The 18,387-nt window shown below is 43.9% G+C and overlaps 1 protein-coding gene across 7 annotated transcripts in view; it reads right to left on the reverse strand.

The window, feature by feature from the left end:
• Window positions 1-573: 573 nt before the first annotated feature.
• abcc9 (ATP-binding cassette, sub-family C (CFTR/MRP), member 9) overlaps window positions 574-18,387 on the reverse strand; it is a 31,503-nt gene continuing 13,689 nt past the window's right edge. For 4 of the 7 annotated variants that reach the window (XM_049018290.1, XM_049018250.1, XM_049018281.1 and 1 more), the window contains exons 19-42: window positions 17,402-17,440; window positions 16,981-17,019; window positions 16,318-16,419; window positions 15,889-15,973; window positions 15,551-15,631; window positions 14,186-14,323; window positions 13,787-13,912; window positions 13,173-13,272; window positions 12,205-12,458; window positions 11,916-12,070; window positions 11,424-11,493; window positions 11,099-11,256; window positions 10,914-11,006; window positions 10,558-10,660; window positions 10,165-10,275; window positions 9,110-9,230; window positions 8,135-8,265; window positions 7,590-7,668; window positions 7,041-7,149; window positions 5,146-5,249; window positions 4,352-4,485; window positions 3,728-3,790; window positions 2,964-3,148; window positions 2,289-2,427 (exon numbers count right to left, since the gene is read on the reverse strand). In XM_049018290.1, the coding sequence (XP_048874247.1) occupies window positions 3,011-3,148; window positions 3,728-3,790; window positions 4,352-4,485; window positions 5,146-5,249; window positions 7,041-7,149; window positions 7,590-7,668; window positions 8,135-8,265; window positions 9,110-9,230; window positions 10,165-10,275; window positions 10,558-10,660; window positions 10,914-11,006; window positions 11,099-11,256; window positions 11,424-11,493; window positions 11,916-12,070; window positions 12,205-12,458; window positions 13,173-13,272; window positions 13,787-13,912; window positions 14,186-14,323; window positions 15,551-15,631; window positions 15,889-15,973; window positions 16,318-16,419; window positions 16,981-17,019; window positions 17,402-17,440 (2,533 nt within the window). In that variant the 3' untranslated portion in view covers window positions 2,289-2,427; window positions 2,964-3,010. Of the gene's footprint in view, window positions 2,428-2,963; window positions 3,149-3,727; window positions 3,791-4,351; window positions 4,486-5,145; window positions 5,250-7,040; window positions 7,150-7,589; window positions 7,669-8,134; window positions 8,266-9,109; window positions 9,231-10,164; window positions 10,276-10,557; window positions 10,661-10,913; window positions 11,007-11,098; window positions 11,257-11,423; window positions 11,494-11,915; window positions 12,071-12,204; window positions 12,459-13,172; window positions 13,273-13,786; window positions 13,913-14,185; window positions 14,324-15,550; window positions 15,632-15,888; window positions 15,974-16,317; window positions 16,420-16,980; window positions 17,020-17,401; window positions 17,441-18,387 lie in introns of all 7 variants that reach the window. The other 3 variants (XM_049018308.1, XM_049018299.1, XM_049018260.1) reach the window with 2 other exon arrangements.

Here is an 18,387-nt window from a genome sequence, read left to right on the forward strand (position 1 = left end):
ATATGGATAATACCCTCTTTGCTCAACAGATGGCGCCAGTTAGCATCAGACGATTTATCATTGCTGACGGCTGCCGAAACAGTGGTCACGAAAAAACGCTTCTAGCGCTGAGTAGCAAATAAATCCACTTTATGGATATGGCGGTATAAATAGATAAATATAAACGCAAAATAACAAAACTGAGGGAAGCATGTCTAAGTCAGCAAAACCATGACATACAGTACCCGAAATCATTTAGTTTACATACTTCTATAGGATACTAGTTTTTCGTACATGCGACTATTACTAATTATACTGTTGTACAATTCTTCCTGAAATATGCATATTCTTTTTTTTTATGGAAAAGTGAGACAGCATAATCCAAAAAAAGTTAATAAAAGTGCAGACAATCAATACAAAAAGTACAGTTTAATTAAAAACTAATTCACTTTACAATGACGAGAGTAGTTATAATTCGAACGAATTGTGTAATTGTGAGTTTAGCTGGTTTCAGTGAAATGTATTCATGAGATATGAATGAAATATTAATTTTAACCACAAACTGCAGTTTTATCACAAACCACAAAATGACAGTTTCACTCTCAAAATGCTTTTATTACCAGTTCAAGTGTTTAAAAATGAGGCACACAGGATATTGTTGTTAAATGCCATTTCAATGTAAAAATAATTACATATGTACAGTTAAGACAGATTAAAACATTACAATTGCTATAAATCAACACAAAATTTAACAAAGTGAACTTATGACAACATGCAAAATATTTCACAATTACGACATCAACCGTTGAGCATTTTAACAGAGTACAATGCAAAAAACCTAATAAGATCTCATGAGAGTGACAGTTCCACATTAAGAACAATGAGTGTAAAGTAATTTAGCATCACTATAAATTAATTTCAGAAGAAGGCTACAGATGTCAGACATTTACAGGAAGGCCTTTCTTGGGAGATTATGCAGAGTACGGCTGACACTGCTACAGTATTAAACCATGTTTCACTCTGCAAAGTATGGGCTGCATAAAAAGTGAGACTTTTTAGAAATGCAATCTTTATCTGATTTGCACCGGCAAACTTCCCTGAAGACTCACCCCTAAAAATCATTTGCATCTAAAGGGATTTTCAAGATTCATGGTTTATTAATTTATTATGTATTTATATTTATGGGAATGAACCAGACCATGTGTTCAGTCAGTCCATCCATCCATCCATCCATCCATCCATCCATCCATCCATCCCACTAATTCGTGGGGGGGTCTGGAGTCTATGAGAGCAAGACAGGGCACAACCCAGGGTGGGGCCCTAACCCATCGCAGGGCACACTCACATACCACTCACTCATGCACCATCCACTCACACTCCATGCACTCACACACCATCACTCACGCACCATTCACTCACACACCATCCACTCACACATACACATCTACTGACAATTTAGTAGCTGTGGGGGGGAACCGGAGTACCCGGAGGAAACTCCACGATGACGCAAATGCCTTCAGTCATGCATTACAACTATATACAGTAACTTATCTTACTAGGACTCAAGGCATGTTTTCAGGGTTGCCACAGTGTATATTGGCCTCTCTCTGTCTAAAGTAGGGAGCAAAAGAGAGTGTCTGAGAAACGTGACAGAATACAGCACATTCCAGCATGTTTCACTTGCATGGTGGATTTGTATTTCGTGGCGGCAAATGGCTGCAAAGGTATAAACCAGACAGTATCAAAAAGCACACGATTACATATATTTTCTGCATTAAAAAAGCAAGCTTGAGTTTTGAAATTTAAAACATTAAAAGTTTGTGTCTAACCTAAACAGTCTGAATTTCGATTCAGACAGATTCCATTTTCAGTGAACAATCTAACTAAAACGGCAGTCAGTAAAACGTTTTAGACAGACAGTGCATATTTGGACAGACTCTCCGGGTTCAGTAGGTATGGAAGACAGTGTTTGTACAAATTCAGGATTAAACCTACGTACACCATCTGTACCGGCTGCATATTTCTTGACAGTAACAGTAAAACACGGTATACAACTTGGCAAAAGTAACAAAAACTTGAGTACGAAAAGATTCAAAATCTGTATAATGATATTTATATAAAACATTTAAGAGTCAAACAAGCACTCCTAGGGGAGGATTTGAGGTTTCGGCTTAGGTGTCCCGATCTTCCCGACCGTGTGAATTTTACGCTGAAAAATAATTCCAGAGTGGGAAGAAGGCCATCAAGGTCACATGGTGCTTCTGATAACCGACAGGCGGACTGCTAAGCACTGTATTAAAGACAGGGGGGCTACATGTCGGCCCGCACGAAGGACGCAAACAGGCCATCCTCATCCTCCAGCAGGGTCTCGGGCTTGTCGTACTCCAGGATGTTGCCTCGCTTCATGACGATCACCAGGTCCGCCGTCAGAATCGTGTGCACCCGATGCTGCGGGACATGCATGTACACGAGCCCAAAGGGGCACACGGACACACAGAAACACAGAACACCATTAGGGAACTCCTCCATGACAGTATTAGCCCTGCACCAGCAGGCTAACAGGTCAATCTCTTGACTTAAATTCCTTTTTACTTTCTACTTCTATAAATTAACTAAAACAAAACCCACACGGGTCGTCTGAAAGTGTACGCAATGTAAAATAAAACATTCTCCTCCTATTCTTCAGAGTCTCAGTAAAGGTGCTATGCGCAGACACGGCAGTGCTTGAAAGCATTCTAAAACTGAAGAAGTGTGGCATGCATCTTCCATAAAAATGTAAACCCTCAGCAAATGAAGGCCTGAAGGAGCCAGGAAGAATGAACTCTGTCTTAATGCAATATTTAGACATCAGCTTGGAACTTAATTGGCTGTGAAAGGCTGCACACAGTGGTCAGAGCAGAAGAGCATTCCATGGTGGTGAAGGAATGGGACAGTCGGAAGTCAAGCGGGGGGGGGGGGGGGGGGTTGGTGGAGACTGTACCGACCAGGGCCTGAGCGTTGGTGGCGTGGGACAGGACCAGGCCTGGTCTGGCTACTTGTGTGTCCTCACTAAGACGCTGAAGAGGCTGTCCTCCTGAGCTAGCAGGCTGGCCGCACTGTCACACTCCACTAATATCCCGGAGGAGAACACTAACACCTGCTCAGCCTCCAAGATGGAGGCCACCAGGTGCTGCAAGAAGAGAGATGCACAGACAGATGGACAGACACACAGAGGAGAGATGGAGAAGAACAGAAGAGAAAAGGAGTGAACGCAGGAGGAGAACTGTCTGTTGTGGCATGCAGAGTATAGGCCTGGGAAGTGCTTACAGGAAATCACAAACATATATATATTTATGTGTGTGTGTGTGTGTAGAGCGTGGCTTGTCAGGAAACACTTGGTGTCCAGTCTCAATGTTTTTCCACCCCTCCTCATGAAATGTTACCATCATGGAAGCTTAACTCAACCAGAGTCTGATGCCCTGAGTCCTGAATGACGGAATCTCAAGCATAAAAAGCCACCTGAACGCATTCAGGAAAATTCTGTGGTGAAAGACCCACGATTCAAAGCTCGGCTCCGATTCAAAATGTTCAGTGAGCACAAAACAGGGAAGGAATCGGAAAGGTTAGACACAGATGACGGAGAGTGAACTGGGAAAAGGCGGGAAATTGTGACTGTAGGAAACGGGAAAGTGGGCGGGAACAAATGCGAAAGTGCTGTCACAGTTAAGCGTGCCTAAGGAGCGCTGACAACCATCTCAGCGTGACTTACGGCGATGGTGACCACCGTGCGGTCAGAAAAGGCCGTCATCACCACCTTCTGTAAGATGTTCTCCTGGAAGGTTAAAACGTAGATGGGATTATTAACCACCTTTCAAAGCAAGACTTCTGAGCGATTAGCCCACTGGTGAATCGACAGCGCGAGTCCAGTAACGGAGTAGCTGCTAGGAAAACCGAAAGAACCGACAGATGACCAAAGAAATATTCACTGCATAGATACTGTAAATCACGTTTATAGCCAAACAAAACCAAATTAATAGAATTTAGCTGATTTCTATAACACTGGAGAGAATAAGATTAAAAACACAGAACTAAACAAAAACTATAAATACTGCTATGAAAACTAACTGAAACATAACAAAAACAAATGTTTATCTTTCCTCCTAGAAATAAAATGACTAAAACTTAAACTAAAATATATAAAAACTAAACTGAAATATATCTTGAAAATAAAAATCAGGAAAACTAATAAAACCACCTAAAAATAACGAAACTAGATTTCAAACAACTGAAAAAAAAACAATTGAAAATAAATAAAATAAAAACTGAATAAAATGATCAAAGCTACAATAATAAAGGTGAATGCGCCATGGCAACAGCACAGGGGCGCTCTCACCGTTGCCATGTCGATAGAGGCCGTGGCCTCGTCCATGATGAGGATGCTGCTCTTACGGACGAAGGCCCTGGCCAGGCAGAAGAGCTGCCGCTGGCCGACGCTGAAGTTCTCGCCTCCCTCTGTCACCACAGCATCTGTAATACAGGTTCACTTAGCAAACAATTTCTCAAATGAAGTACTGCATTCCACAAACCCTTACGTGAGTCAAATGTTACATAAATCGCATTTACCTTCCCATACCATCCAAGATACCTTATAGCACAGTGTTTCCCAACCCAGTCCTCAGGAACCCAGTTCATGTTTTTGCTCCCTCCCAGCTCCCTGCCAGATATACCACATTTTTGCTCCCTCTCATCTTCAGGAGAAGCAAAAATGTGGACTCTCTATGGGTCCCCAAGGACCGGACTGGGAAACTTTGCTATAACAAAAATCACATATGCCAAAAATATACCAGTAATATATACTTAAAAACACATATTAAATAAACCGATAAAGTGTATATTTACTTACAGGTGTATATTGCCTTAAGTGCTTCTGTGAACTCTATGCATCTTGTATATTTGTGTATTTTTTCCACATTTATGTAAGTCGGTTTATGTAAGTCGGGAGCTACCCGTACCATATTTATTGATAAGAAAATCATTCCTTCTCCACTGAGCTTATAGGGTCAACATACAACATGTTCATCACCCTTATTTGTGTTTGAATTCTCCGATACCCGGGTGATGTTACATAAACATCCCCATTTCTTTCTCCGGAGAATAATCTGCCCAAAACCAATCGGCCATATTTACCCAAGCCTCCAGGGAGTGCCTTGACCATGTTCTTCAGCTGGGCGATCTCTAGCGCCTCCCACAGACCGTCGTCGGTACATTTGCGCTCAGGATCCAAGTTAAACCTACCATATCATATATTATTATTTTTATCACAACGTTACTCAGAAAAACAGTGTTTGTTTTTATTGGCCTGGAAGATTTACAATAAAAAAGTAAATCAAACTTTAGTAATAAATCACTTACTGTAAAATTATTTTTCTACATAAAAATAATGCGAACTACTGCTGGTTTTAAATACCATCCCAGATTTACGAAAAAAATAAAGGCACACACTGTACAGGAATAGCTAAGGGTCATTTCTCTAATTTAACTGGCTACAGACATCACAGTGAATAACTGTAATTGGTAAAGCTCATATCTGGATGGCTAACAGCTAATATATTCCTTTCAATGTGCACTAGAGATGAGATTCCTACAGCCGTGTCTTTTGGGATCAAACAGGACCGCCATCATTCATTATAACCAACTCGAGGACTGCTGATGTTTCACCACAAACCCTCGTGGGGTCAGCAAGATCAGTAAAAAGGGCTCGAAGGAACAATCCCAGTTTGAGGTTTTCTCTTGTGCGAGTGCCGTCTAGACGCATTAACGCTGGGGTTTATGCCGCGAACTGATTTATCAGCTGATAACTGCACGAGAGCTGGCGATGGACGGGGTGAGTAAGGGGCCTTGCGGAAAACGCAGCCTGGAGTGAAGCCAGTTCAGCAGAAGGTCTTTGGATTTTTCATAAGTTCCGGAGCAAAGGCAGACAGTGTGTTTGTTATGGAGCCGAACATTTGTGCCTCTCGGGGTCATCGCGACTACGGACATGCGGAAAAGGATCGGAATGAAAGGCTGCAAATAATACAGAGCATAATCTAGGGTTACCACTAGCTCCAGGAGCTCGGTGAATGCTTTCCTGCGCTTGTAGTAGTAATAATAATAATAATAATAATAATTGGGGTGGCATGGTGGTGCAGTGGAGCAGTGAAGCTAGAGCTAATACATCAGCAGATTGAGGTCCACATCATTGATGTATAGATAATTGGCGAGTGTGTAGTTTCATTTCAGGTAAATGTCATTACTTTTAAAGTCACATAGTGTCATAGCTTAGCTTATTTTTTAGCATATTAAAGTAATATTGTAGTTAATGGTCAACATCAAGGCCGGCATGGTGGTGCAGTGGTTAGCACTGTTGCCTCACACCTCTGGGACCCGGGTTCGAGTCTCCGTCTGGGTTACATGTGTGTGGAGTTTGCATGTTCTCCCCATGTCGTCGAGGGGTTTCCTCCGGGTACTCCGGTTTCCCCCAGTCCAAGGACATGCTGAGGCTAATTGGAGTTACTAAATTGCTCGTAGGTGTGCATGTGAGAGTGAATGGTGTGTGAGTGTGCCCTGCGATGGGCTGGCCCCCCATCCTGGGTTGTTCCCTGCCTCGTGCCCATTGCTTCCGGGATAGGCTCCGGACCCCCCACGACCCAGTAGGATAAGCGGTTTGGAAAATGGATAGATGGATGATACTTTCCCCATGTGGGGAAATTGTCTTTACGCCTCCCTCCATTTGCTCTTTGTAGAGTAAGCTGTCCGCGAGGGGCAGCCACCCGTAGCGGCGACCTGGGGGTTAAGGGTCTTGATCAAGGACCCACAGACTTGCTGAGGCTGGATTTAGAAAAGATCTGGGTTCAAATCGCCGGGAACACACGTAAATTGTAACCTGTGTCTTACGAGTAAGTATTTCTGAATAAAAATGTCAGATATATTAATAAATCTATCTATTGGTTTATTGTCTGTGATCATGGCTGTATATTGTAGAAGCAGACATGCTAACTCTCTGCCTGCGCTCCCCATAACCCCCCCCACAATGATACACATACCGGATGGATCCGCTGAACAGAACCGGGTCCTGAAGGATGATGGAGAACCGGGAACGCAGTGTGTGGAGCGGCAGCTTGCAGATATCAATGCCGTCGATGACGATCTTCCCTGATGGATGGTATTAGTAGCATGACAGACATTTATATCCACTGTAGGCTGGTTATTTATACATGGTTTACTGATACGGGGTAAATACTTCAAGTGCTTCCCTAGTAAAAATCTTTTTTTCTGTATGTGAGTATAAAAGATGATTGCATTGTTCGATACTGACATGGTGGATAAATATTTTCAATGCATTCTCGCTGACAGGACTGTATGGCAACAATGCTCTCCAACATACCGAAGCCTATCCGGGCAATGGCCTAATTCTTCATGGCGGTGCACAGCAGTACTGCGAGCCATTGCAATCGCGTTACATAATGTTGCCGCGGGAACTGGCTAGACGCATATAACAGGCGTGGAGCTGAATATAGAGAAAGGGAGTAAACAGCCCCCATGGTGCTTGGAGCGGGATTTATCTCGGCGGGCCGTGACTCACGGACACCCACCTTCAAACATGTCCACCATGTTGAAGAAGGCCAGAGACAAGGAGGATTTCCCACTACCGGTGCGTCCGCAGATGCCCACCTGAAAGGCAGACGACGTGTGGGTGGGCAGGTAGGGGGTATCTGTGAATCGCCTGAACCTATGATCACAGAGCACTCATACACCGGCCCGACAGCCTGCTTATCCTTTTGGCAGCAGCCACGGGCATCTGTGCGCCCACGTTCTGCCCTGGCAGCCGATTCTCTCTACAGTCTTGAGCCTCCCTGCAGGCCGAAAGACTCCATGACCTTTGACCCGCCTTCCAGATCCGCTTGTGAGCAGCGGGAAACCGAACGACACGGCAGAACGTCAGAGGGACCATAAAGGCCAGAGCGTCTGCTAAGGGACGCAGAAAGCCTGCTCCAGTTCTGCCGCCGTTCAGGTTCCACAGCACACCTAATATGAGCTAGTGATTATCTCAAAGTGGAAGAAGATGGTTTCTAGTTAAGTCCAAAAAAAAACGGCTGTTAAAATAAGAGCAACATTCCCTTGAGCAGCGTGGAGGCACCTTTTGTCCTGGCTTGATGAAGGCGTTGACGTGCTTGAGGACGGGCTTCAGTGATGGATCATAGCGCACACAGAGGTTCTGTATCTTGATCTCCCCGTGCTGGGGCCAGTCCTCGGGCACCTGGGAGGTGTCTGGAGGGAGCAGAGAGCTTATCGCACTGTAATCTCCAGTTATCAGTTCCAGCTCCAAAGTTATGCTGTGGCAACACCGGGACAGCCCGAAAGACGGCGTGTTGCTGATGGCACGGGGGGGTGTTTACTCGGCCGAATGAGGACTTTGTAAACATCTACACCAACAGCTGTCAACATCTGCGCCCTCATGCTTCAATCTGTTTAACCGAACACGTTTTTAAAGAGGATTATCCAGATCTAAATACCGGCATGATTAAAGTACTCAGCCTTCCAGCTCTTTCAGTTGTTTACCTTACTAAATAATTTTACAAAACATACCTACAGAGTATAGCTAATTAAAGCGATACATTTTGGATGAATTGTAAATTAATGAGCTGGATTCCACAATTTGGAACCACAGTCGGAGACATTTTTCCACTATGTCATATAAGCAGGGAGACATTTTGGGGTGAAAATAGAGCGGAAGGAACCTGTGGTTCCTGAGATGATCCTGCTGCACTGAACACTTCTGTCAGACAAGTCTGTCCCGTCATCTCAGACGTATGTTTACATCCCCAGAAATTGGTCTTTCTGTCTTTCTTATCATAATGTCATGGCAACGGCTCACGCAAACTGATAGTGTATTGGGCTTTGGAATAAACCTAAAAAAAACTCAGGATCCCTCCCCAGAGTAATACAATGTAAACATTTGGACAGTAAGTCAGTAGATCAAGCTAGCTTGGTCTATAAATGGAGGTGGAGCGACTAGCCAACAGAAGGTTGTCAAAAAAGGTTTTCTGCTGGTGTGATAAAACGTAGGCCATCCATCTGGGAGGCCAAGCATCTTTCACAAAGTAATATTTACCCATGGAGCCCTCATAGTTCTCCGACTCTGTGCTGAGGAAGCTGTTCACCTTCTTCACTGCCGCCATCTGCACCTCCAAGTCAGCCAAGTTCCTCACAACCCAGTTCAGGTAATTTGTGACCTGGAGTGAATGAAGACCGGGAGTGAATGAAGATCAGGAGTAACGAAGACCGGGAGTGAACAGAGACTGGGAGTGAACAAAGACCGGAAGTGAACGGAGGCCAGGAGTAAATGGAGATCAGGAGTGAATGGAGACCAGGAGTGAACAGAGACCAGGAGTGAACGGAGACCAGGAGTGAACGGAGACCAGGAGTAAATGGAGATCAGGAGTGAATGGAGACCAGGAGTGAATGGAGACCAGGAGTGAACGGAGACCAGGAGTAAATGAAAACCAAGAGTGAACAGGTTCTGTCTAGCTGGATGGTGGCATTGAGTGCTTTTAGGACTTGGCAAGTGGCCTTGAGGAGAATAAAATTTTAGAAAGTCCATACTGTTTACTTTGCAGGCTTTTTTGGAAAGACTTTGAAATTACTTAAAAATGCATTTTTTTTACTTTGTAGATAATTTTATCATTTTATTTTTATAAAAATAAATTACATGCCATATTTTGGCACAGGAAAAAAACATCTATTTATAGTCTGGAAGACATTCAGTTAAGGCATAACTGAAGCTTTCCAAACTAATGACAGGCGAATAGGACCAACTTAAACAAATGTGATAACTATTGACAATATACGCCTACTCAGCCTTAACGGAATTTTCCATAAAGTAATCCTGAATGAGTAAGATCTTCACGTGTAAACACTGACTACCTAAAGAGAGCTGACTCTCCACTGGAAATCCAGAACAGATAGCAATGTTACAACTGAAGGACCACCCCAGAAGAACTCTGACACACAAAGAACGTGGAATTCTGGGAGAATGTTTAGTGGCTTCAGCCAAAAAGGTTCATATGTGTTGATTGCTCACAATACACTTTGCTGTTGCATTCCTCAGTGTGTGAATTTGTAGCAGAGAGTTACTTGTGTGGCTCTGTGTGGGGAGCCTGGACTCACCGTGAGTGCGTAAGTCAGGCCCAGTCCAACCAGACCCGATTTTAGCTCACCAGATGAGTGCCATATGGAGGCTAATGCTGCCATCAGCACTATCACCGCCCCCAAGTAGTCCTGCGGGAGACGTAATATACTGAGTAAACACCTACGAAATGTCATCACGCCTGAAGTTCTTTTCTAGGAGACGTTTCATTAAATGCTCTCAAAGTAACGTTTATTAACTCTTATCTGTTAACGAAAACTGCAGACTCTCTATTTGTTGCAATTTAATACTGTAGCATTAAAGCTGTACAAAATTACCACCTTATTTCTCATGTGTATTTGTCACATTGTCAGAAATTATCCGAATTTAGCTAGTAGATCGGTGGACAGTATGACCTTAGAAAGAGCACATACCGTTCTGACCTCCAGCCACCGGTTGGCAGCAGAGAGGAACAAGTAGGCTGTGTTATTAGTGTCGGTCAGCTCCAGCATTCGCTGTTTAAAACGAGACTCGTGTCTAGGGAACAGAAACATATTAAAAATGACTGTTGTAGCAAAGCAAGTCATTTTTAAAAGGCTAAAATATGTTAATAACTGAACACTGCAAGGAAGATCAGCAAGCAGTTCGTAATGTTCTCAAAAATCATCTCTGGCTACAAGGGATGCCAACTCATACAACTGAAAATTTTCATATGGCTGGAAAGAGAGAGGTGGGAGGTTAGTGAAATATGAATGAGGAACATGGGTTTATGGAGCAGACGTTTGGACACCTGAAGGCCCGGATTGTGGTAAGACCCTCTGCAGTCTCCGAAAAGTGACAGAGCAGGGGAAGCTGGGTGGAGTCATCCAGGTCCTGAAGGTCTCTGAGGAGAGGGTGCAGGCAGGATCAGGTCGCGTTTTTCTACAATTGTTGGCTGAAGTAGGAAGCTGATGAAGCTGATTCTAATGTTATTACCTGGAAGCAACCCGGAAGTATTTCTGGATGAAGTAGAAAGCGATGGAAAGCGGCACCATGCCTATGAGGAAGGCTGGAGTCACGAACGCGATCACGCCAATGGCGGAAAGGCAGAGCAGCGTGGAACGTGTCAAGGACTCGAGGGTGGAGGGAATGTGCTGGAGGAGGGGCGAAATTACAGAAATCAGCCCCGCGAACCCACTCCCCCGCCCCCGCCACGGCATGGAGGACGTCTCACATGACAACCGAGGCAGTGAAGGACATCTTAATTCCCGCTGTGATGAAACAGGAATTCAAAGAGGCAGAAATCCTCCAGCTTACTTGCCTGATCAATGATGTTGGTGTCGGCTGAAAAGCGGTTCAGAATCTGACCCAGCGGAGTGATGTCGAAGAATCTGGAAATGCATTGGAAACACATTTAAAAAGTTCTTATTTTACATGCAGAAACACGGTCAGTTTTATGACATTTTCAACTGTGATGGGACACACAAAAATCTGGACCCAGCAGCTATTCCTGGGTACAATGAGACAACCTTCATCTTACAAAGATTTATATTTCACATTTGACTCATTCATGCAATTTTTGTCTGCTTATGTGTCTTGCTGTTGGGCATAAGAGAGGCTGCTTCACTGGATTATGCCCGACATATTCCGCAAAGCACAAAATCCTTTTTCACAAGTGTCCTACAGGATCTATTTTGCTGATTGTTCAACGTGTCCTGCTGACAGGTTCCTCTGCTTTGCGAAATGCTGTTTAGGTTTAACCACGATACTGGAGGCAGGAAGCAGAAACAGAGGACGCCCATGAGATGAGTACCTTATGGGGGCATGGATGATCTTGTTGAGCAGGTTGTGGTGGAGGTTGGTGGCGGCTGATAAGCCCATCAGCTCTACTGTCAGTGAGGTTATGAGACACAGCACAATCCCGGCCCCACAGAGAATACTGAAGACTGGAACGTAATAGGACAGATGCTGCAGACACAGGACAACACAAAGGCAGAAAAGCATCGCTGTAACATCATCACATCTACGGAAAGACTCAATCCATACCTGCAGCATATCGATCCCTAAAAAATCACAGCAAAGGATTTGGAGAAAGAGCTCACCTCTTCGTCTTTGGTGATGTTGGTACCTCTTGGGAAGTTATCTACGTCGTTTCCCTCTTTGGAGGTCCATTTGGCAAGCCAGTAGTCAATGGCCACCATGACACCGTGCTTAAGTAGTTTGGATGAGATCATCATGACCACCATGAAGAAGCCACCCGAGGACAGGTACCGCCAGCACACTTTCCAGGGAATCTTCGAACGGCGACTGGTGACGGTAGATAACGCATCTTCTTCATCATCCTCCTCTTCTTCCTCTGTGACAATCCAAGACAATGCACAATGAAAAATACAGCCAGTCCTACAATGCATGATATCACACTTTGGGTCTGTTCTAACGTGATTGATATATTAATAGGCAAGTCCAATGGTTTTCAGTTAGAGAGAAAAGCAATATGCCAAGTACAATGCGATGTGGTCTACGGCCATGCAAAAGCAGCTATCCAAAGGAACAACAGTGGCATCCGATTCAAACGTTTTGTATATCCATGCATCCAAGTCATCGATCCTAAAAATCTAAAAACATTTGACAAATTATCATAAATCAAAACACTTTTTAACTTTTTTTTTTAACAAGTTAACGAGTTCTGCATGTTCGGCTGAAGCAGTTATTAGGAAATTCTCGTGAGACTCATAAGACCCATAGGAAACGTTTATGATATAATTTATCAATATATAGTTATTATGTTATATTTAAAATGCAAATAATTACATTATTGGCCACTGGCATCACTGGTTTTATTAGTTATTTTGTTTGGCGTACGTTGCTGAATTTTGGAGTCGCATTCCACTAACTCTGCTTTTCCCATTGGATATGCGTATTTTAGTGCGCAATTTTAATGAATGTGAGGTTTTTCAGGAACGCATTACTTGCATTGTAGCAGGACTGACTTCATATGGTCTTTACCAGTCCTTGCAGAACACAGAACACTATGCCCTCAGCCCTGCTGGTACCATCTGGAACATCATACCTTCATCTTCATCATCTATCTGGCCTTTAGCTTCTCTAGAATAGAAAGCTCTTCTCAAAGTCTTCCTTTCAAGGACAGTCTGGTTGTCCTCTTCAGTATCCTGCAATACAAAAGAAACAAGTCAGATTATTAAGTTTTAGCATCACTGTCGGACAAGCTACTACAGCAGCTGGTACAGTCTAGTTAAGGTTTGAACCCCAAGCTGAAACTAAGTACTTCCTTAAACCCAAAGTTTCCCAAAGTGTTTCACTGAATTAAACACTTCTGCAGTAACTGACAGTTAGGAATCTGGCTCAGACGTTTATGATATTAAGGTCGCAACTATAGTTCACAATCTATAATTCAAGCAAACGTCTTCCAAAAGAGATCTGAATACCAGACATATTTTATATAACTAGGCATTTACTGAACCACCTCAGGTTACGTGCATTGCTCATGCATACAACTGAAGGTAACGTGCACCATGACACATGACGAGTACTGCTCTCTGCCAGGTTCAGCTCAAACTCCCATTTACAGACTAAGGTGACGTTAAAATCAGAAGAGGGCCCGTTCGGATGTCCCTGCGTTTGGCTTTCCCGTAAACATCACGCCACACGCTGCATGGAAATGACCTTCTCCAACTCCTGGTCCTGCCTGTTCATGAGAGTCTTCCAGTGCTCATAGAGCTCCACGTCCTTGTTCTGGATGTCCTTCAGGGTCCCCTCTCTCAGCACAGAGCCATCCTTCATAGCAATGATCTGAATCAAGAGGCAGCAGCCAACAGATTAATATATTCTATATAAAACCAGTATCAATCACGCTTAATATATTTAAACCTATTTTAATACGGAATTAACTGTTTATTTAATTAAATCTTAAAAATGCCCATCTGTGTAGCATTACATATTCTTCCTGGTGCCTTGGGTTGTATCCAGAGCGGGATGCTAAGCCAAAAAACGCAGACAGACAATGAGGTCCCTCAGGACCCATCTACACCCTCCTTCATCCTCATCCAGCAGGCCCACACCCACCCAGTCTGCATGGATCAGGTACTGCAGCTTGTGGGTCACCAGCACCATGGTCCTCTTGTCATCCTGCAGGAACTTCAGAATGCCCTCCTGCATCAGGTGGTCGCTGAGATGGATGTCCAGAGCGGAGAAGGGGTCATCCTGGAGCAGAGACGGTGGGTCGGGCAGCTCGTGACAAAGCCAGCTCTGCTCCCGAGAGCTGCCATCTAATAATGCTGCAGTTTCACTAATTAAAAAGCCTTTCGGATCAGACCAGCATGAATTTACTGCGGAAGAAACTAGATAGTCACTAAACTCTGGTAGACTTTGCATCATACGCAATAACATTTTATTCTGGCAATAGAGCATCTGCTCTTTACCGGAGATGTGTAATATATACAGAGGCTCCCCGGGTTACGATGTTCCGTGTTACGATATTTTGACTTTACGATGTGTATTCCAGTTGCATTCTGTCATTCACTTTGAATATATTATTCAATAAATTACATGATATATTCAACGCCTTATTATACAATAGGTTTCGTGCTAATGATTATAAACAGGTTAAAGCTAGACTAAGCCCAGCTATGACGTGTGTAAGGTTTGGCCTGTTGTATAAAACTGGTGTTTCACCTTATGATACGTTCATTGGAACATAACTTCATCGCATCCTGGGGAGTATCTGTGTGTACCAGTGTGTGTGTGTGTGTGTGTGTGTGTGTGTGTCTTATTTTATCTTGTACTTCCTATGTGTATCGCATTTGCCAAAATGAGCACCAGCTCACAGGTGACACCCAAGGAAAAAAAACTGAATTAAAATCTGTTGTGGCCACAGGAAATGATCTGAGAAAACAGACAAATGACAGAGGACTGTGATGTAAAGCATTTCCTTCTGGGGTAACAGGACACCAGTGCACTGCTGTGTAGACAGATGGTAGGAGATGCTTTTGCTGTGACTGTTTCTGGCAGAGGGCTGTGGAGCAGACCAAGCCCAGCTCCCTTGGCGTGAGAATCCTGATCCATCCAACCTGCTTGTCTGGAGAGTCTCCCTGTTTCCAGTGCACAAGAGCTGGGCCAACAGTCTCATTCTAACTACTATCTCCAAGCAGTGTCCCCATGTGACCTTCGACCTCTCTACCCACAAGTGCCCTTGCTGTTTCGGAATGTGCAGATTGGACATGCTATGTAAACTACAAATCCCATATTTCCAAGTAATCATGTATATCTGCTACTGACACCCCCTGAAATGTATAATGCTGACTTCCTGTTAATCTTGAAGATGCCATATCAGGTTTTTCGCATCCTCCTCCACACACACACACACACACACACACACACCACACACTCCACAAGCTATGCTGAGCTTGCGATCAGCTTAGCGAACCTCACCAGGAAGACGATGTTGGTGTTCTGGTAGAGTGCTCGAGCCACACAAATCCTCTGTCTCTGGCCTCCACTTAGGTTAATCCCCTGAAGGAAACACATTATGTGCAATGTCAACATGGAAAAACCATTATTAAAGTAGCAACAATAGGGAGGTTTTAAAAGCTAATTGAAGAGTAACTCGGATTTGCACCCTGCAAAAGGTCCATGCTTGTCCTTAATGTTACTTTTCAAAAATGGCTCATAATACGATTTTATTTGAAAAGTCTACATCACTAACGTAGCATGGTTGGGTTAGGTACAGGTGGTTAGAATCACAAGATATAGAAGGGGAGGATTCCTACCCTTTCTCCAATTTCAGTCTGGTCTCCAAAGGGCAAGAGGTCTATATCCGGCTGGAGGCAGCAAGCATCGATGACGGCCTTATATCTGGAAAACGAGCATTTATCACTGACCTGGGACGTCCTCTCCAGGTATGGCTGATGACATCACCCCCACTACAAAGATGCACCAATATGAAGGGGCTTCCTGGTCTCATGGCTAAAATGTAAATCACTTACAGTACCACACCCCTTTGAAATACACAAGCAAATTCTATGATGCTACATTAAAATTTACCACTACTACATTTCTTCCCAGAAACGTTATAAATACGAGTACTAACTTGTAAAAATGGTATAAATGGTAAGTGCACCTTCACTGTGACATCATTTTACAATGAAATGCAGTATTGAAGAATAGAACAGACCCTAATTTTCCCCACTCAGGGATACCTCTGCTTGTTGAAAGGGCTTCCAAACGTTATGTTTTCCTCCACGGTGGCATTGAGCAGCCAGGACTTCTGGGTTGCGTAGGCCACAGAATTTCTGTTCTTGCTGAAGTGTGGAAAGAGATGCGGAGGAGGGGGGGGCGTGAGGAGCAGAGACGGATCTGAGAGAAGGTGCTGGAAGGTAAGCCTGAGGTAGGCTTCAAAGCAGGGCACATCAAAAGCGGTGAGAGCGATGAGCAACTCCACAATGAGAGAACAGAAGGCACACACTGATGGGATGCTGCAGGAGTCAACACAGGTCAACGCCGCTGAACAGACTAGTCATTGCTGAGAGTTAAAAACTGCTGATTGGCTCTGCATAGTTCGGTAAAAACAAAACAACTGCAATAAATGACTGTTACTCCAACTAATTAATCTGTTCAGCCCACAGTTCATGTCACGTGTTGCTCCCCCAATGAACGGAAATGTTTGCCCCTTAAAACCGAGGGTAAAAGAAATCTTCCAAGACAAAAAAGCATGTATGGATATGGATGTGAAGATCAGGCACTCCTGAACCCAAATGCTTACGAGGACAACTGCTATGAAGACCTGGGTAGGTGGACCCGATTGTTAATGGAGATGAGGGCGGATGGGGTTCGTTTAAAAAGAGGAAGTGAGAAAGGTGTACCTCACAGAAGCATCAAAAGTGGGATCCACATCGCTCCAACTGTAAGTCACGTCAACACATTCAAGGAACCCAAAAAGACACTTTTCAAACTCACAATATTATAGTCTTCTAGATGGATAGTGAATGATTCACTCCTTCTTTATCAGTCTATCAGTTCAGTAATTGGATTTTTAGATTACAGCGTCTTTCTGTTACTGCATAACTGGCTGGCTGTGACGTTTCTGACTTTCTACGGGCGGAGAAATCCATCTGTTTGAGATAACTTTTTAATGTGTTTTCCTGCGCCTTCCCGCTAAATTTCATTAGCTATGTCGTAACTGTCTCTGACCCGTCGTGTGGTGCAAGCATAATTAAGTTATGGCCTCTCCTTGGGTGGTCTAACTGGAAGATAGAATGTGAAGAAAACCCATGAAGAAAATACCTTATAGTCCCCTCGTGGACCATCTCACACTCAGGCTGTCTGATTCAACAGAGAACCAAAGAGAAAAGAGACCAGATGTGGCCTTGGTTAGTGTGATGACCGAGAGACTCTTAGGCGCTTCAGCTGTCAGCAGGCCCAGTACCTGTTCCCTGGAGAACCCGTTTAACCTGAGCTACGTAGCCCTTTCACTAAGGTGGATTCACAGCATCCAGGGTTTGGTGCTCAAATACCAAAACTCAAGGCCCTATCAACTGCAATCATGAGGTGCCACTAAAAACCACCCACACAAGAGGCCACAGGAGATGACAACACACCTCCATCTTTAAAGTGCCTGAATGCACAACCACTGACACATGCAGAACAGAAATATCAGGCACATTCCAAGGTGGTTTAGATATTTCAAAATGCAACACATTTGACTGACATTAACAGTAACCATGTGATGTTAACTACAATATTACTTTAATATGCTAAAAAATAAGCTAAGCTAAGACACCATGTGACTTTAAAAGTAATGACATTTACCTGAAATGAAACTACACACTCGCCAATTATCTATACATCAATGATGTGGACTTCAATCTATTGATGAATTAGCTCTAGCTTCACTACTCAAAGACTGATGCAAAACAGTCCTGCTTCCTAACAGGGATCAGAAGCAAAGCAGGAACACACAGAACCGTGTCTCGACACAAATCCTCGGGGGGAGTACGGATCGAGAGCATTAATATAGAAGGAAGTGGGCTTGAAGGCCGGTGGGGGCAGGGGGGTGTTTGGGATGCACTCAAAGGAATTGAATAAGAGTGGGAAAAGTTTCAGGGGAAATCTGACAGCCCAAGCACCCGCCAGGAGGACAAAAACCAGAGCCATAGAACAACTGGGCGGGAACCTAGCTAGAGATAGGGAAGAACACAAAGAACCATACGGCATGACTGAGAAGACCTGAGAAGAAGACAAGGTACAGACAGATGCTCAAAGGAAGCAGC

The sequence above is a fragment of the Brienomyrus brachyistius genome, chromosome 1 (assembly GCF_023856365.1).
Source record: "Brienomyrus brachyistius isolate T26 chromosome 1, BBRACH_0.4, whole genome shotgun sequence".
Classification (NCBI taxonomy): domain Eukaryota; kingdom Metazoa; phylum Chordata; class Actinopteri; order Osteoglossiformes; family Mormyridae; genus Brienomyrus; species Brienomyrus brachyistius.